Source organism: Chiloscyllium punctatum, chromosome 21, assembly GCF_047496795.1.
Source record: "Chiloscyllium punctatum isolate Juve2018m chromosome 21, sChiPun1.3, whole genome shotgun sequence".
NCBI classification, from domain to species: domain Eukaryota; kingdom Metazoa; phylum Chordata; class Chondrichthyes; order Orectolobiformes; family Hemiscylliidae; genus Chiloscyllium; species Chiloscyllium punctatum.
In genome coordinates, this window is record NC_092759.1 from 12,482,632 (window position 1) to 12,502,836 (window position 20,205).

The 20,205-nt window shown below is 48.0% G+C and overlaps 1 protein-coding gene and 1 non-coding gene across 2 annotated transcripts in view; both read left to right on the forward strand.

Annotated features, from left to right (window-relative positions):
• LOC140492448 (phospholipase D2-like) overlaps nucleotides 1-10,485 on the forward strand; it is a 43,438-nt gene extending 32,953 nt beyond the window's left edge. The window contains exon 6 of the mRNA XM_072591338.1: nucleotides 10,304-10,485. Coding sequence (XP_072447439.1) covers nucleotides 10,304-10,461 — 158 coding nt within the window. The 3' untranslated portion in view covers nucleotides 10,462-10,485. The remainder of the gene's footprint in view (nucleotides 1-10,303) is intronic.
• Nucleotides 10,486-18,969: 8,484 nt separating this feature from the next.
• Nucleotides 18,970-19,132, forward strand: LOC140492689 (U1 spliceosomal RNA). Its single transcript, XR_011963629.1, has one exon. It is a non-coding gene; the product is annotated as a U1 spliceosomal RNA (small nuclear RNA).
• The last annotated feature ends 1,073 nt before the right edge of the window (nucleotides 19,133-20,205 follow it).

Consider the following 20,205-nt stretch of genomic DNA (forward strand, 5'->3'; position numbering starts at 1 on the left):
GCCCCCGGAGGAAAACCACGCAGTCACGGGGAGAATGTGCAAACTCCACACAGACAGTCGCCCAAGGCGGGAATCGAACCTGGGTCCCTGGCGCCGTGAGACAGCAGTGCTAACCACTGCTCGATAAGGCATCACTTGTGTAGTAATAACACACAGGAATGCATTCACTTTCTCTCTTTGTAAATGCCTTTTGATATAACTGTTTTAACTCCTCATCTTTCTGCTATAATTCAATCAGCATAATAGAGGTAAAGATGCTTGCATGATTACCTTCTTGCTCTCTCTCTCTGTCCCACTTATCTGATCAAAGAAAGTTTTGGATAACACTGCATCAGCTTCGTTATCTGTGCGGTATGGTCTCTCCTGCTTCAACTTGTGCCTCTATGATCTTGTGATCACACACTCGGGGAAAGTTCCTGGATAAACATCCGTCATGTCTTCAGCTGTCTGTGTCTCCACTAGCTTTTTAACTAGAGTAGGCAGCACACCTGCCGGTGAATCAGCGATATCATTTGCAAGGACAAATTGTGTTCCTGGAGCTGAGAGTTTGCCCAGTACTCCTGTCACAGATTCTCCACTCTTCTCTGGACCCTCTAGCCTCACTTCACATAACTGAGCACTTTTTGTCTCGCCATGGATTCTGTTACCAGTACCATTTCTGGCAATAGTCCCTCAGGAGTCCATATCTCCTCATCCTTCAGCATCACAAACTGAGAGGATCCTGTGTCCTTTAATATTGTAACCTCTTTACCTGCTGCTCCTGGCCGATGTGAATAAACGTTACCCTTGCATGTATATTTTTTAAGCAGATCCGGCACTTCCTCCTTAACCAACCTCTGATCATCTTGTGCACTCTGGGGCAGTTGTCTAACTTCCCTTGTGCTTTTTGTTACTAGTCCAACAAAACTCCCAGGCTTGTCTGGTTTCCCTACATCTGGCTTTCTCCTCGCCCACCAACTCTGTGATTTTGTGCGGCCCACTTTGTTACACTGAAAACACTGGAGCTTTTTAATTTCTTTGCCTCCCTCAAGGGTTTCTTTTTTACCTTGTAGCAAGTTATCCTTGTGATCTTTACTAAAATCTACCTTTCCCTTTTCACATGAGGATTTCTCTTTGCCCCAGTTTCTATCCCTCATGGATTGAAATTGATTCTGGAAGCCAAATTATGTTCTACCGACCAGGTCATAATCATCAGCCCCTTCAGCTGCTAACCTCACTGTTTTAACTCTCTGCTCTTCCATATGTGTTCACATTACTTCAGGCAGTGAATTTCTGAATTCCTTCAAAATAATGACCTCTTTAAAGGCATCATAGGTTTGCTCGATTTTTAAAGCTATTATCCATCTATTGAAATTACTCTGTCTGATCCTTTCAAACTCAATATAGGTTTGACCAGGGTCCCTCTTTAGATTCCTAAAACGTTGTCTATAGGCATCTGGTACAAACTCATATGCAGTTAGAATGGCTATTTTCACCTTCTCATTCTCCCCCGATACCTCCTTTGATAGTGATGTGAATACCTCACTAGCCCTACTGACAGATTTTGTTTGGATCAACAAAACCCACATTGCCACTGGCAATTGCATTTGTTTAGCCGCCTTTTCAAATGAGATGAAAAAGGCTTCCACATCCTTCTCATCAAATTGAGGCAATGCTTGAACATACTTAACCAGTTTCTCACTCGGCTTCTGAACACCAGGGGCTTGGTCATCCTCAATCTCCTCCTCACTCTCCTCCTCACTCTCCTCCTCAATCTCCTCCTCACTCTCCTCCTCACTCTCCTCCTCACTCTCCTCCTCAATCTCCTCCTCACTCTCCTCCTCACTCTCCTCCTCACTCTCCTCCTCACTCTCTTCCTCACTACGCCTACCCTCAGCCTTTATCTCCAGCCTTTTCAGTTGACTTTCCTTTTTAAGTGTCAGTTTTTGAAGTTCAAAAGCTCTCTCTTTTTATTTTTCTGCTGTCATTTCCCCTGTTCTGCTGCTCTCTCTTTTCCCCTCTTTTCTGCTGCTGCTCTCTTTTTCCCTCTCTTCTGCTTTTAGTCATAACTCAAACTGTTCCATTTCTGCTGCCTTTTCCTTATCTGTCTCGTCTAACTCAAGCTGCTACATTGGCAGTTGAATTCTTGCCATCTCGATAGATTCTGATGATTTCTCTGGCATTTTTAAAATGCTGAGCTACTGCTGTAATGATCTCTCCTTTCCTCACATAGAACATAGAACATTACAGTGCATAGAACAGTGCCCTCGATGTTGTGCCGACCTGTCATACCAATCTGAAGCCCATCTAACCTACACTATTCCATGTACGTCCGTATGCTTGTCCAACGACAACTTAAATGTCCAATCCCGTCAGGTCAGCTAATTCCTGCAATTTGGTCTTATTCACCTTTTGCAAAACTTCCAAAGCCACTGCATCCACATCCAGTAAACTTCTGATGACTGAAAGAGCCATTACTGTCCCAAACTTTGTCTACCCAACCAAACCAACACCCGAAATCAAGACACTAGTACCTACCACTTGCTGTTCAAAATCCCGCAAAGAGCCCTCAGTCTCAAAGTTTGGGAGAAGATTTGTCGCTCGGGTGCTCGTTGTTGTGGTTCTGTTGGCCGAGCTGGGAATTTGTGTTGCATACGTTTCGTCCCCTGTCTCGGTGACATCCTCAGTGCTTGGGAGCCTCCTGTGAAGCGCTTCTGTGATCTTTCCTCCGGCATTTATAGTGGCCTGTCTCTGCCGCTTCCAACTGTCAGTTCCAGCTGTCCACTGCAGTGGCCGGTATATTGGGTCCAGGTCGATGTGTTTGTTGATAGAGTCTGTGGATGAGTGCCATGCCTCTAGGAATTCCCTGGCTGTTCTCTGTGTGGCGTGCCCTATAATAGTAGTGTTGTCCCAGTCGAATTCATGTTGCTTGTCATCTGTGTGTGTGGCTACTAAGGATAGCTGGTCGTGTCGTTTCGTGGCTAGTTGGTGTTCGTGTATACGGATCGTTAACTGTCTTCCTGTTTGTCCGATGTAGTGTTTTGTGCAGTCCTTGCATGGGATTTTGTACACTACGTTAGTTTTGCTGGGACAATACTGGGACAACATTGGTTTTGCTGGGACAACATTGAATTCGACTGGGACAACACTACCATTATAGGGCAAGCCAAACAGAGAACAGCCAGGGAATTCCTAGAGGCATGGCACTCATCCACAGACTCTATCAATAAGCACATCGACCTGGACCCAATATACCGGCCACTGCAGTGGACAGCTGGAACTGACAGTCGGAAGCAGCAGAGACAGGCCACTATAAATGCCGGAGGAAACAGCACAGAAGCGCTTCACAGGAGGCTCCCAAGCACTGAGGATGTCACCTAGACAGGGGACGAAACGTTTGCCAGACAAATTCCCAGCTCGGTGAACACAACCACAACAATGAGCCCTCAAGTCTATTGTGGACTAGGCCAGACCACTCAGAACATTTTTAAGCTGGCAGCCCCAGACCATAACTTTGCAATTTGTTTTGGTCAGTGTACACTGAAAATTACCCAGATTAAGTTCGCTAGGTTGACTACTAGATTTTAAAACAGACAAAACATTATTCACAAATTTACACAATGAAACACAAAGAACAGAATAAAGAACCCCTACAGAACTCAAGCTATCCAACTAGACTGAATTATGCTGTTCCAAATAGACACAACAGTCCCAATAAGCAAACTCCCTTTACGACCCTGTATAAATGGAACACGTGCTTACAGGTTGAAGATGAAGGGCAGAAAAGAGAGAGTTTCTACCCAGCTCCCTGTTGAACTCCTCACCAGTTCAAAACTGAACTAAAAACTGCTCAGCTCAGCTCGAGAGCTGACCACTCCCCTTTCATTGTACAGGTCACTTCTAAGACATGACCACTTTGGCCTGAAGTCTGATTTGTTTACATATGAACAAAAGGCCCCTCCAAACCTTTTTCATCTCTGTACCAAACCAGACTGATCGGAGCCCGGCCCGGTTTATTGCCCCTCTAAACAAAAAGTCAAGGACAGAGTCTCTTTGAGCTGAGGAACAGCTTTTAGAAAAAAAAGGGACTAGCTTTGTGACACACTCCCTGTAAAACAAAATCCTTAGCCCCTCACATCTGGTTTGAACTTGCCCCCTCTCACCTTAAAAGTGTCTTAAACATTTCAACTCTGGGAAAAATGTTCTGATTGCCAACTCTATCAAGCACCTCATAATTTAACAGATTTTTATCAAATCTCCCCCACAGCCTTTGCCACTGCCAATAACACACCCTGAGTTTTTCCAGCCTCTCCTCTCTATCCAGGCAGCATCCTGGGAAAGCTCTTCTATTCCCTTTCCAAGGTCTCCACTCTCTTCCTGGCGAGTAATGGCCAGAATTGAATGCAATCGTCCAAGTGTGGCCTAACCAATGTCTTACAAAGCTACAGCGTGACATCCTGACTCTTGTACTCATTGCTGAAAATGTGTTGCTGGAAAAGCGCAGCAGGTCAGGCAGCATCCAAGGAGCAGGAGAATCGACGTTTCGGGCAAAAGCCCTTGTTCAGCCCTTCCTGAAGAAGGGCTTATGCCCGAAATGTTGATTCTCCTGCTCCTTGGATGCTGCCTGACCTGCTGCGCTTTTCCAGCAACACATTTTCAGCTCTGATCTCCAGCATCTGCAGTCCTCACTTTCTCCTCTTGTACTCATTGCCCTGACTAATAAAAGCGAGCATGCTGGGTATATGAATAGGAAGGGCTTGGAGGGATATGGGCCGGGTGCTGGCAGGTGGGACTAGATTGGGTTGGGATATCTGGTCGGCATGGACGGGTTGGGCTGAAGAGTCTGTTTCCATGCGGTACATCTCTATGACTCTATGACTCTATGCCATATGTCTTCTTTACCATCCAATCTAATTATGTGACCAACTTTAAGGAGCTATAGACTTGAACTGCAAGATCCCTCTGGACATCAATGTTGTTCAGGGTCCTGCTATGAACTGTGTACTTTTTCTTCATATTTGATCTCTGAAAGTGCATCACCTCACTCTTACGCAGATTAAACTTCATCTGTCATTACTCAGCACATATCTGCAGCTATATCCTTTGTCAACCTTCCACACTATCCACAACTCCACCAATCTTTGTGTCATCTACAAATGTACTGAACCACCCCTCCACATTTTCAGCCGAGTAATTTATATACATCACAAACTGCAGAGGAACACCACTAGCCACAGACCTCCAGTCAGAGAAACACTCTTCCACCACTACCCTCTGCCTGCTATGGCCAAGCCAATTCTCAATCCACATGGCCAAGTCACTATGGATACCACGCACCTTAATCTTCTGGATGAGCCTATCATGAGCGACCTTGTCGAAAGCCTTATTATAATCCATGTAGACGACATTCACTGCTCCACCCTCGTTGATCACCTTTGTCACCTCCACGTAAAATCCAATCAAGTTAGTAAAACACGCCCTGCCTCACATAAAGCAATGCTGAATGTCCCTAATTAGGGCATGCTTTTCCAAGTGCATGTAAATCCTATCCCTAAGAATTCTCTCCAATAACTTGAAAACCATCAACGTGAGACCCACCAATCTACAGTTTCCTGGATTATCCCTATTTCCCGTATTTGAACAGAGGAGCAACATTAGCTCCTTGCCAGTCCTCCAAGACCTCTCCAGTGGCTAGTAAGGGCACAAAGATCTTGGTCATGATCCCAGCAATCTCCTCTCTTGTGTCTCTCAATAACCTGGGGTAGATACCATTGGGCCCTGGGGACTTTTCCACCTTAATGCTTGTCAAGAGACCCAACACCATTTTCTTTCTTGATTACAAAATACCTGAGCACATGAGCATATAGAACATAGAATATTCCAGCGCAGCACAGGCCCTTCAGCCCTCGATGTTGCGCCGACCTGTCATACCAATCTGAAGCCCATCTAACCTACACTATTCCATGTACATCCATAAGCTCCACACTAATCTCACCGTCCTCCATATCCTTCTCCTGGGTGATTACTGACATATAGTATTCAGTTAGGATCTCACCCACATCTTCTCCCTCCAAACACAAGTTCCCTCCTTGACCCTGGAGTGGGCCTACCCTCTCTCTAGTTACTCTCTTGTTTTTAATGTATGTATAGAATATCTCGAGACTCTCTCTAACCCTATTTGCCACGATCATGTCATGCTCCTTCCTTATTATCCTTATTCCCTGCTTGAGTACTTTCCTGCTTTCTTTATGTTCCTCATGGGCCCTGTCCGATTTTAGCTTCCTAAAACTTACGAATGCTTCTGTTGTCCTTTTGACTAAAATCACAACCTCCCTCATCATCCAAGGGTCCCTTACCTTGCCATCCTTGTCCTTCCTCCTTCCTGGAGCATGCTGGTCCTGGACTCTGAACAGTAGGTCTTCAAACAACTCCCACATGTCAAATGTGGGCTTGCCTGAGAATCACCCCCTCCCAATTAACCCTCCCTAGCTCCTGCCAAATACTGATGTAATGTGCCCTCCCCCCCAATTTAGTATCTTCCTGCAAGGTCTTGATTTATTCTATTCCTATCTTAAAATGCAAGCAATTGTGATCACTGTTTGTAAAATGCACTCCCGCTGAAAGGTCAGTCACATGACCAGGCTCATTCACCAATACAGGGTCTGGTATGGCCCCTCCTTTAGTTGGACAGTCCACGTACTGTTTCAAGAAACCCTCTTGGATGCATTTAACAAATTCGACCCTGTCTCAGTCTCTTACTCTAAGGGAATCCCAGTCGATATTGGGGAAATTAAAGTCACCCACACCATGCTGTTATTGCATTATTCCATAATCTGCCCACACGTCTGTTCCTCAATATCTTGGTGGCTGTTTTGGGGGCCTGTAGTGTAATCCCATCAGAGTGATTGCACCCATTTTGAGCTCTCCCCATGCTGCCTCAGGGGATTAGATTAGATTACTTACAGTGTGGAAACAGGCCCTTCGGCCCAACAAGTCCACACCGCCCCGCCGAAGCGTAACCCACCCATACCCCTACATCTACATCTACCCCTTACCTAACACTACGGGCAATTTAGCATAGCTAATTCACCTGACCAGCACATCTTTGGACTGTGGGAGGAAACCGGAGCACCCGGAGGAAACCCACACAGACACGGGGAGAACGTGCAAACTCCACACAGTCAGTTGCTTGAGGCGGGAATTGAACCCGGGTCTCTGGCGCTGTGAGGCAGCAGTGCTAACCACTGTGCCACCGTGCCACCCAGTGCTCTCCTGTGCTCTCCTGTGTGCCCTCTCTGACTGCAGATGTGACATTCCCCCTGGTTGGTCTCACAGCTCCTCCACCTCTTTTACCCCGCCCGCCCCTCTCTATCTCATCCAAAACAACAAAACCCTGGAATTTTGAGTAACCGGTCCTATCCCTCTCTCACCCAAGTCTCCGTAACGGCCACAACATCATAGTCCCATGTACTGATACAGGCTCTCAGCTCATCTGCATAACCTATAATAATCATTGCTTTGAAATAAACACACTTCAGCCCATCAGTCTCATCGTGTTCATTTACCTGTCTCTGCCTGTCCTTCCCTTCTGGTCCTAACATTGACCTTCCCCTCAATCCATTAACTTGCTGGTTCCCAGGTCCCTGCCACTCTCGGTCAAACCCTCCCTATGAGGATATTTATTCCCTCTCCAGTTTAGGTGCAACCCGTCGCTCTTGTACAGGTCACCCCTTGCCCCAGAAGAGATCCCAGTGCTCCAGGAACCTGAAGCCCAGGCCCCTGCACCAGCTCCTCAGCCATGCATTCACGATTGGCCAAGGAATTGAGCCGGTGAGGGAAACAGAAAACTATAGGCTCCCCAAGTTCTCAAGGCCTGAGCGCATGCGGGGAATGGGTCGGACACAGAAAGGAACCAACTCACCTTGGCCGTCTGCGTGGCTGCCAGCGTACTCGGGATTGTTCCGAATCTTCAGGAGCCTCTCGTTTCCCAGGGTTGTGTCATCTTTGTCGCTTTCTTTCTGAAAAGGCAGTGGAGGCTGAATCTTTATAAGTTTGAGGTAGATGCTCGACAAAGAAGGAGGCAAAAGGCTAACGGGGTTTGACAGGAATGAGATTTGAGGCTGTCATCAGGTCAGTCAGGATTTTGGCGAAGGCAGGGCAAACTCCAACAGCTGATTGGCCAACCCCTGGTTCATTATCATCATTTATTGCTGAAGACGGTGTAAGTCAGTTTACTTGTGGAACCAAACAGCACCCTTTCCTCATAAATTGTTGTGGTCGTTTGAAATTTCGCCCTTCTGCACGCGTCCTGATGAGCACAAGAGGAAAGGTTTCAGTAACGTGGCTCCCTCCTCAGCAAGATCTGTGGTGCAAAGTATGGGGACAACAGCAATCCACTGGGGCCTAGTTTGGGAGGCTTGCTCGGTTATGGAAACCTGCCAGTGTCTCCCTCAAAATGCTGCAAATTCTCGGGAGGGTTGCAGTTGAACATTTGAAGAGGGGATTGGTAAGATTTTCTGTTCGATAAGGGTGTCACCTGGATGGCACGAGATGAACAGTGTAGATAGTGAGAAGCTGTTCCCCGTGGCAGACAATGTCTAATGCCAGGGGCCCAATTTGAAGGTGAGGAGCAAGTAGTTTTGAGGGGACGTGAGAAAACACTTTTTCACCCAGTGGGTGGTCAGAATATCGAACGTGCTGCTTGAGGGGAGTGATACAAACAGGTCGTCTCATAACATTTAAGAAACATCTACCTGAGCATTGGTAAGCAATATACCAAGTGCAGAAAAATGGTAGTTTAGTGTTTGTTGGTCAGCATAGACATGGTGGGCTGAAGGGACTGTTTCCCTGCTGTATGACTCCCTGACGTATGAGGAGAGATTGAATCAGTTAGAACGGTATTCCCTGGAGTTTCGAAGAATGAGGGGTGGATCAAATAGAAAATTAGAAAACTCTAGCAGGATTGGACAGGGTAAAGAAAGTAAGGATGTTCCAGATGACCAGGTAGTCCAGAACCAGGTGTCAACAGTTTAAGGATCGGGGTTAGACAGATTTAGGACTGAAGTGAGGGAACAGTGAGCCTGTGGGATGTGAGACCAGAATATTAAACGTTTTCAAGGAGTTAGACACAGTCCTTGGGGCTAAAGGGATTAAACGATACAGAATGGAGAACAGTACAGCACAGGAACAGGCCCTTTGGCCCACGATGTTGTGCCGAAGATCTCACCGAATTAAACTAATCCCTTCTGCCTGCCCTTGTTCAATATCCCTCCATTTCCTGCATATTCATGTGTTTATGTAAAAGCCCGTTACATGCCCTTATCATATCTGCCTCCACCAACCCCCCCCCCGCAGAGTGTTTCTGACTCCTACCTCTCTCTACATTAAAACAACTTGCCCCTCACAATTCCATTGAACTTGCCCCCTCTCACCTTCAATGCATTCCGCCTAGTTTTAGACATTTCAACTCTGGGAAAAGATTCCAATCGTCTACCCTCTCCATGCATCTCTATGGGCTTCTATTAAGCCTTCCCTCAGCCTTCGCCCCCCCCACCCCACCTCCGGCAAAAACATCCCGAGTTTTTCTAGCCTCTCCCGATATCTCACACCCTCTAATCCAGGCAGCATCCTGGTAAACCTCTTCTGCACCCTCTCCAAAGCCTCTACATCCTTCCTGTAACGTGGTGACCAGAAGTGAACACAAAGTAAGGCTTAACCAAAGTCCTCGAAAGCTGCAACGTGACTTCCTGACTCTTGTACTCAATATCCAGACCAAGAAAGGAAAGCATGCCATACGCCTTCTTCACCACCCTATCGACTTGTGTGGCCAGTTTCAGGGAGCTGTGGACTTGAACCCCAAGGTCCCTGTGTACCTCAATGCTGTTCAGGGCCCGGCCATTATCTGTATACTTTCTTTAACATTTGATCACCCAAAGTACAGCACCTCACACTTGCCCAGTTGAGTCTCCATCTGCCCACATGGGGAGAAAAGGGAAAAGGATTCTGAGTTAGATGGCTCAGCCATAATTGGAGGAACAGGCTAGAAGGACCAAATGTCTCTGCATTCCATGTTTCAGTGTTTCAGGTTAAAGATCCATGTTGGGTTCGACAGGAGAACAGCCTCCTCATCTCCCTTTTAGAGAGAGACATTGTCCCGCCCATTGTTCTGAATTGGCCCACATGGGGGTGCGGGTGGGAGAGGGGGAGTGCAGTGGGAGTTGCTGCGCGTTTGTGGACAGTGCTGCGAAGGCAGTGGGTTGAGCAAGCCAACTGGTCTTTGGGCCTGTCGGAGATCAGCTCTGATGGCCTGCTGTCCCACACCCAGGTTCAGCAAACATCAACGACCGAAGTTTGTTGGGGAAACGGGACAGCGAGATGGCTGTTCTTGTGGAAGACACCGAGATGGAGGCATCTGTAATGGATGGTGAAGAATACCAAGCTGGAAGGTTCGCCCGTCACCTTCGACTCCAGTGTTTCAAGTAAGTGAGTTGATCCATCTTTACTTTCCCTGTAACTCCCTGACGGGATGTTGGTATCCAATTGGTTGGCATCGACTGCCTGTCCATAGTTGCCCTTGAGAGGGTAGCAGTGAGCTGTGTTCTTGAGCGGCTGCAGTCCATCTGCCATTACGGATGGAATTCCAAGAGTTTGACCCAGCGATACTGAAGAAACAGCGATATATTTCCAAGTCAGGATGGTGTGTGGTTTGGAGGGGAACTTGCAGGGGGTAGTGTCTCTATGTATCTGCTGCCCTTGTCCTTCGAGGTGGAAGTGGTCAAGGCTTTGGAAGGTGTTGTCTGAGGAGCCTGGGGGACTGTCAGAAGTGTGTCTTGTCGATAGTGCACCCTGTTGCTGCTGAGCGTCGATGGTGGAGGGAGTGAATGTTTCTGGATGCCACGCCAATGAAGTCAGTTGCTTTGTCCTGGATGGGGTTGAGTTTCTTGAGTGTGGTTGGAGCTGCACCCATCGAACCAGGTGGGGAGTCTTCTATCAAACCCCTAACCTGTGCCTTACAGATGGTGGACAGGCTTTGGGAGTCAGGAGCTGAGTTACTCACCAATCCCTAATATTCCCTGGGTCAAAATCCTGGAAGGTGCAAGAAGAGGCTGAGGGGTGACCTCATAGAGGTTTATAAAACCATGAGGGGCATGGATAGGGTAAATAGACAAGGTACTTTCCCTAGAGTGGGGGAGTATAGGGTGAGGGGGCATGATATAAAAGAGACCTAAGGGGCAACTTTTTCACACAGAGGGTGGTGTGTGTATGGAATGAGCTGCCAGAGGATGTGGTGGAGGCTGGTACAATTACAGCATTTAAAAGGCATCTGGATGGGTATGTGAATAGGAAGGGTTTGGAGGGATATGGGCCGGGAGCTGGTAAATGGGACGAGGTTGGGTTCGGGTATCTGCTCTGCATGGACGAGTTGGAATGAAGGGTCTGTTTCTGTGCTGTACGTCTCTACGACTGACTGAGTCACGAGAGGGTGGGTAGAGATCTCGGTTGGTTGGGGTCATACCAGGCACACAGGAAAAAAGCAAATTACTGCGGATGCTGGAATCTGAAACCAAAAGAGAAAATGCTGGAAAATCTCAGCAGGTCTGGCAGCATCTGTAAGGAGAGAAAAGAGCTGACATTTCAAGTCTAACTGACCCTTTGTCAAAGCTTAAAAAATGGGAGAAATAGGGAGGTATTTATACTGGGCACACAGGAAGATGGTTTGGTTGTTGGAGGTCAGTTTTCTCAGCTCTGGGTTATCTCTGCAGCAGCTCCTCACATTTATTTTTAGTTTAACCTATTTTACTAATCCACCAGTTCAGAGATGGTATTACCCCCCTCTGGAGTGGGTGGGACTTAAACTCGGGTTTTCTGGTGCAAGGGTAGGGACACTACCATTGCCCCACGGGAGGGCGTTAGGAGCCCCTCAAGTTGGGGTCTTTAGCTGCTTCCATATTGAGAACCCCCTCACTTTACCAAAGTAGGGACTCGAGGGTGTTCACTGACCGGAAAACCGTTCCCAAAACCAGGAGTAACAGAAGCTACTCCTGCGGATATCATTTAACACTTCATTATGTTGCCCAGGTATCCAAATGAGGGCGATAATTCGAAACCCTGTGGTATTACAGGCCAGGAAGCCAGGCTGGGCAGGGCAGCAGTGGGTGGAGGGGGGTCTCTCTGTGGTCGGTGTGTTCAGCTTCTGGGTGTTTTCTGACTCAATGCTGCTTGCTCCACCTGGAAAAAGTGAGGACTGCAGATGCTGGAGATCAGAGCTGAAAATGTGTAGCTGGAAAAGTGCAGCAGGTCAGGCAGCGTCCAAGGAGCAGGAGAATCGACGTTTCAGATTTCTCCAGTTTCCTCATTTCCCCTCCCCCCACCTGGTCTCAGTCAAATCCCTCAAACTCAGCACCGCCTTCTTAACCTGCAATCTTCTTCCTGACCTCTCCGCCCCCATCCCCACTCTGGCCTATCACCCTCGCCTTGACCTCCTTCTACCTATCGCATTCCCAACGCCCCTCCCCCAAGTCCCTCCTCCCTACCTTTTATCTTAGCCTGCTGGACACACTTTCCTCATTCCTGAAGAAGGGCTCATGCCCGAAACGTCGATTCTCCTGCTTCTTGGATGCTGTCTGACCTGCTGCGCTTTTCCAGCAACACATTTTCAGCTGCTTGCTCCACCTGCAGAGTACACCTTGACCTGAGCGATGCCCAGATCGCTGAGGTTGAAGATCCTGTCAGTGACCGATGTTTCCAGGAGATCTGGAATGCGACAGCTACCACTAATGCAGCCATTTATGACCAGGTGGGTCTCACTGTAGCCCCCCCCATGTCGAACATTACAGCCACACCTGCCTTCAATGTGTGATTGGGGGTGGGGGGTGAGTGTCTCCATGTGTGTTTTTGCGTCTCTATGTTCTCAGTCAGTGGGTGGGTGTGTCTCAGTATGTGAGTGTGCGTGTGTGTGTGTGTGTCTCGGTATGTGAGCGTGTCTGGGTGTCTGTATGTGGTTGTTCCGATATGTGTGGTGTCTCGGTGTGTGTGTGTGTTTGTGTGTCTTGGTATGTATAGGTGGGATGCTGGTGTGTGTGTGTCTCGGTATGTGGGAGTGTCTGGGGGTGTGTGGGTGTCTCGGTATGTGGGAGTGTCTGGGGGTGTGTGGGCGTCTCGGTATGTGGGAGTGTCTGGGGGTGTGTGGGTGTCTCGGTATGTGAGCGTGTCTGGGGGTGTGTGGGTGTCTCGGTATGTGGGAGTGTCTGGGGGTGTGTGGGTGTCTCGGTATGTGGGAGTGTCTGGGGGTGTGTGGGCGTCTCGGTATATATGGGTGTCTGGGTGTCTGTGTGTGTGTGTCTCGGTATATATGGGTGTCTGGGTGTGTGGGTGTGTGTGTCTCGGTATATATGGGTGCCTGGGTGTGTGGGTGTGTGTGTCTCGGTATATATGAGTGTCTGGGTGTCTGTGTGTGTGTGTCTCGGTATATATGGGTGTCTGGGTGTGTGTGTGTGTGTCTCAATATGTGTGGGTGTCTGGGTGTGTGTGTGTGTGGGTGTCTGGGTGTGTGTCTCGCTATGTATGGGTGTCTGTGTATGTGTGTGTGGGTGCCTCGATACGTGTGGGTATCTGGGTATGTGTGTGTGTATGTGGGTGTCTCCTTACATGTGTAAGTCTTGATGTGTGTGTGTGTGTGTGTGTGTCTTGGTACGTGTGGGTGTCTGGGTGTGTGTGCATGTGTCTCCCTACATGTGTGTGCGTGCATTTGTGTGTGCATGCATGTATGTGTGTGTGTGTCTGGGTGTGTGTGTGTGTGAATGTGTGTGTGTGTGTATGTATATGTGTGTGTCTAGGTGTATGTGTATGGATTTCTCGGTATGTGAGTGTGACTTGGAGTATTTGTGTGTGGTGTCTCGATATGTGTGGGTGTCTGGGTGTGTGTGTATGTGTGTGTGGGTGTCTCCGTGTGTGGGTGTGTGTGTGTGTGTGTCTCGGTACGCGTGTGTGTGGGTGTCTTGGTACCTGAGTGTGTGGGTGTCTCGGTAAGTGTCTCAGTGTGAATGTATGTGAGTGTGTTTGTGTATATGAGTGTGCGAGCGCATGCCTGTGTTTCTTGATGTGAGGTTGTGGGTGTATATGTGGGGGGGTGCATTTCTTGGGGTGGTTTGTCAGTGTGGGGGGGGGGGGAGGGGGTCTCAGTATGGGGGTGTGTGTGTGTGTCTCAGTGAGGGGTGTGCATATCTGGATTTCCAGAAGGCATTTGACAAGGTGTGGTATAAACAGGTGCTGCATAAGATAATGGTTATGGGTTTGAACATGGATAGAAGATTTCCATGTTGGAGTGGGGATGAATGGGTGTGTTTCTGATTGGCAATCAGTGTGCCCTCAGAGATCAGTGTTGGGACCGCAACTGTTTACAGGTTACACTGATACACTACACTTGGTCGCCAACTCTAAGTTAGCAGATGACGCGAGGTTGGTAGAGCAGAGGACACTGAAAGTCTGCAGGGGGATATCGGACAGGTTCAGTGAGTGAGCAAGGGGCTGGTGGATGGAATACAAAGCTTGGTAAAGCCGGCAAAGCTTTTGCCCGAAACGTCGTCTATCCTGCTCCTCGGGTGCTGCCTGGCCTGCTGTGCTTTACCAGCACCGCACTCTTGACTACAATGTTAGTAAATGTGAGTTAATCGTTTTGGCAGGATGAACAGCGAAATGGGTGAGTATTTAAATGGTGAAACATTGCGGCGTGCTGCTGTGCAGAGGGACCGGGGGGGTGCTTATCCGTAAATCTCACAACGTTGGCTTGCAGCTGCAGCAGGTAGTTAAGAAGGCAAATGTAATATTGTCCTGCATTGCTAGAGGGATGGAGTTTAAAAGCAGGGAGGTTATGTTACAGCTGTAGAAGGTGCTGGTGAGGTCACACCTGGAGTACTGTGTGCAGTTGGGGTCTCCTTACCTGAGAAAGGATGTACTGGCACTGGAGGGGGGGTGCAGAGGAGGTTCACGGGGTCGGTTCCAGAGTTGAGGGGGTTGACCTATGAGGAGAGACTGAGTAGACTGGGTCGAGACTCATTGGAATTCAGAAGAATGAGGGGCGAGTTTTTCAGAAACATATAAAATGATGAAGGGAACATATAAGATAGAAACAGGGAGGTTGTTTCCACTGGTGGCTGAAACTAGAATCTTGTCCTAAATCTGCTGCTCCTTATTTCCTGGCTGTGTTGAGGAGGAGCGTCTTTATCCAAATGGTTGTGACTCTAAAATTCCCTGCCCAGGGAAGCAGCTGAACGTTTGTTAAGGTAAAGATGGAATTTTGAACAGTGAAGGAATTAGGGGGGATGTTGAGTGGAGGGTAAATAAAGCTGAGTCCACAAAGTGATCAGCCCACGATCATACTGAAAGTCGGAGGAGGCTTGAGCAGCCAAGTGGCCTACTCCTCCTGTGATTTCTTATGTTCTTGTCTCGGGCTGGGGGTGCGTGGGTGTCTTGGTTTAGGGTTGTGGGTGTGTGCGTGTTCTCAGGATGTGTGTTTCTCTTGGTAGGGTTGTGGGTATGGGTGTGTGTTTCTTGGTTTGAGGTGGGGTATGTGGGTGTGTGTCTCAGTGTGTAGGGGTGTCAGTGTATCTTGGTGTGGGGTTGGAGGGGTGCACAGCTGTGTCTCTCAGTGTGGGGTGTCTTGGTGTTGGAGGATGTGTGTCCCTCGACGCGGGTGGGGTGGGTGTATGTTGATGTGGGTAGGAATGTGGAGTGCATGTGTGTGTGGGTCTGTGTGGTGGCTGTAGGGGTGTATCTCACTGTCTAGGTACATGGCTTGATGTGTGGTTGTCTTGGTGTGGGGGCAAGTTGGTGCAGGTGTGTGTGCGTGTGTGTACATACCTCTCTGTGTATGGGTGTGGGTCTGTGCATGTGTTTGTGTCTTGGGATGTGAGTATATGTTTGTCTCGGGGTATGGGTATGTCTTGGTGTGAGGGTATGTTTGTTGTATTAATCTCTGGGATGTGAGTGTCACTGGCTGGCTCCCATTTTTTGCGTGTTCCTAGTTAATCTTGACAAGGCTGTGATGAACTGCCTCCTTGAACTGCTACAGTCCGTACGCCTCGGGTGGACCCACAGTGTCCTTAGGGAAGGAATTCCAGGACTTCGACCCAGCGACAGTGAAGGGACAACGATATATTTCTCAGTCAAAATAGTATATGGTTTGGAAGGGAACTTGCAGGTGGTGATGTTCCCATATAATTGCTGTTCTTGTCTTCTGGGTAAAAGTGGTTGAGGGTTTTATGGTGCTATCTAAGGATCTTTGGTGAATTTGGTAAATAGTACCGCTGCTACTGAGTAGACTGAGTTGGTCGAGGGATTGGGTGCTTGTGACAATCAAGCGGGCTGCTTTGCCCTGGATGGTTTTGAGCTTCTTGAGTGTTGTTGGGGTGGCACTCATCCAGGCAAGTGGGGAGTATTCCGTCTCAATCCTGACTTGTGCCTTGTAGATAGTGAACTTGGTTTGAGGATTCAGGAGGTAAGTTGCTCAGTGCAGCCACTGACCTGCTATTGTAGCCACTGTGTTTACATGGTGAGTCCAGTTGAGTTTCTGGTCAATAGTAACTCCCAGGATGCTGATAGTGAGGGATTCAGTGATGGTAACACCGTTGAGTGGCAATGGACAGTGGTTGGATTGTCTAAGTTGGAGACAGTCATTCCCTGGCATTTGTGTGATGCCAATGTTACTTACTACTCGTGTGTAAGTCTAGGTGTTTAGGATGGTGTGTGTGCGTGGAAGATGGGGTCAGCCAGGTGTGGAAGTGTATCAGTCCGCTCAGAGAAGATGCTGATATGAAGGAAATACCAAAACAAGCCCAGCTGCACTGAAGGAATGGCCAGGGTGGGATAGTATGTGGCACAGAAATGAGGCCTGTTGATGGTCGGTTTTCCACTGCTCCTGCTGGCCTGCTCCCTCTTGTGGCGGGAGGTCACAGGCTCGGGCAGTTTTAGCTTGTATCACTTGAGGTGATCTCCAATAAGAATTGCAGATAGCAACGGAGAAGATAGAAGGTTAAAAGTCACACAACACCAGGTTATAGTCCTACAGGTTTACTTGGAAGCACTAGCTTTCAGAGCATCGCTCCTTCATCAGGTGGTTGCGGAGGACACAATTGTAAGACAGAATTTATAGCAAAAGTTTACAGTGTGATGTAACTGAAATTATACACTGAAAAATTGTTTGTTGAGTCTCTCATCGGTTAGAATGACCATGATAGTTTGACTTCTTTCATATGTAAATTGCAAAACTTTTTTAAAAAGTTACATTCTCAGGTTAGCTGTAACGATTGGTGTCAGCCCAGATAAGATGTTAAGATGTTGAAGGTGTTACCCCCTCCGTGTTCTCTGTCTGTGCCATAATGTTTAGACTGATTCTAACCTAAAAAGTGAGTTAACAGAGTCTTACATGGATTCATGCAGTTTTTGAGCAAAGTACAATGTAACTCTGCAAGTACAAACTCACCCCACAAACGTACGTGTGTATGTGTGCATGTGGGTTTGTGAGTGTGTGTGTCTGGGATGGGGGGTTGTGAATGTTTGTGAGAGAGTGTATATGTGTGTGTGTGAGTGTAAAGCGGTCTAAGTCTGTGAGAGGATGCATGGTGAGTGTGGGAGTGTGTGTGTCTGTAGGAGTGTATATGAGTGTCTGTGTGCGTGTCTGTATACACATGTGTCTGTGTTTATGTGTGTGTATGGGAATGCCTGTGTGTGTGCGTAAGAGTATCTGCATGTGCATATATAGTGCGACATGAACCTAAGGTCCTGGTTGAGGCCCTCCCTATGGGTACCGAACTTAGATATCAGCCTCTGCTCGGCCACTTTTCGCTGCTGCCTGTCCCGAAGTCCACCTTGGAGGATGGTCACCCGAAGGCCCGAGGCTGAATGTCCTGGACCACTGAAGTGTTCCCCAACTGGGAGGGAACCCTCCTGTCTGTTGATTGTTGTGCGGTGCCCATTCATCCGTTGTCGTAGCCTTTGCTCGGTTTCCCCAATGTACCATATCTCAGGGTATCCTTGCCTGCAGTGTATGAGATAGACAACGTTGGCTGAGTCACATGAGTACCTGCCATGTACAAGGTGGGAGGTGTCCCCAAGTGTAATGGTGGTATCTATGTCCACACTCTGACACGTCTTGCAGCACCTACCGTGACAGGGTTGTTTGGAGTTGTCCTGAAAGCCAGGCAGCTTGCTACGAACAATGATCTGTTTGAGGTTTGGTGGTTGTTTAAAGGCAAGTTGTGGAGGTGTGGGGAAAGTCTTGGCAAGGTGCTCATCCTCATTGATGATGTGTTGCAGGTCATGGTGTAGTTTTTCAGCTCCTGGGAAGCAAGAAAAGGCCATTCGGCCCTTCGAGCCTGCCCCGCCATTCAATGGGAAATCCCATAGATTCACCACTCTCTGGCTGATGACATTTCTCGTTGTAAAAGCTCTTCCCTTTATTCTAAGTCTGTGCCCTCAGATCCTAGTCTCTCCTAACAATGGAAACAACTTCCCAACATCCACTCTGCACAGGCCATTCAGTATTCTATATGTTTCAATTTCATCCCCCCTCATCCTTCTAAACTCCATTGAGCACTAGAGTCCTCAAATATTCCTCATATGTTAAGCTTTTAATTCTTGGGACGATTCTCGTGAATCTCCTCTGAACACACTCCAGGGCAAATACATCATTCCAGAGGATTGGGGCCCAAAACTGTGCACAGCACTCCAAGTGTGGTCTGACCAGAGGTTAGAGAACCTCAGAAGTACATCCCTGCTTTTAAATTCAAGTCCTCTCAAAATAAAGGCCACCATTGCATTTGCCTTCCTAACTACTGACTCAACCTGCAAGTTTACCTTGAAAGAATCCTGGACTAGAACTCCCAAGTCTCGTTGCACTTCAGATTTCTGAATTTTCTGCCCATTTTTCTCCCCTGTATCCTTCCTACCAAAGTGCATGGCCTCACAATTTCCCATGTTGTATTCCATCTGCCACTTCTTCTGGCAAGGACAATCCCACGATGACGATGGTGGTTGTCCCAGGACGGGGCTATCCCATTGCATTCCGGGTGTGCTGACACCAACCATATCCCCATATTGCGGGATATTCAACTGCAGGATTTCTGGTCGTGGGGGACTGCGTTCTCGCTCTTTTCTAGATGTTTTCTGTAGCACAACGGTCACACGTCAGACTCGAGATCAGAATCCTGCGTGTTCAGATCACGTCAGGCTCACGGTATTGGGTGGTGACTGAACTGCCTGGCTTTCCATCAGCACAACACTTGTCGGAAAGTACGACTGCATTAGTCCGGCAGAGTGGTGGTGGTGTAGTGGCGGGCATAGCTGTCTTCCCAAGCCTTTGACTGGCTTCGATTCCCAGTCGCCTCACGTTTATCGGGGAGATGGTGGGAGAATGGCATTGAAAAACATATCAGCCGCGATCTCAAAAAAGGACTGAGAAGAGCCAGGTGGGGGAATGGGAAGTCATTGGCAGGGAGGATCAAGGAAAATCCTAAAGCTTTCTGTAGGTATGTCAGGAATAAAAGAATGACTAGAGTAAGATTAGGGTGAATGAAGGACAGGAGAGGGAAGTTGCACGTGGAAGCTGAGGAGATAGGAGAAGCGCTAAATTAATATTTTTCATTCATGTTCACACTGGAAAAGGGCAATGTTTTTGAGGAGAATACTGAGATACAGGTGACTGGACTAGATAGGTTTAAGATTCACAAGGAGGAAGTGTTAGCAATTCTGGAAAGTGTGAAAGTAGGTAAGTCCCCTGGGCCAGATATGATTTATCCTAGGATTCTCGGGGAAGCCAGGGAGAATGCAGAGCCTTTGGCTTTGATCTTTATGTCGTCAATGTCTACAGGAATAGTGCCAGAAGACTGGAGGATAGCAAATGTTGTCCCCTTGTTCAGAAGGGGAGTAGAGGCAACCCTGGTAATTATAGACCAGTGAGCCTTACTTCGGTTTTGGGTAAAGTGTTGGAAAGGGTTATAAGAGATAGGATTTATAATCATCTCTATAGGAATATTTTGATTAGGGATAGTCAACATGGTTTTGTCAAGGTTAGGTTGTGCCTTGCAAACCTTATTGAGTTCTCTGAGAAGATGACCAAACAGGTGGATGAGGGTAAAGCTGTTGATGTGGTGTATTTGGAAAACAGAGGGGGGTGGTTGATGGAAATGTTCATCCTGGAGTTCAGCTACTAGTGGTATAGCGCAAGGATCC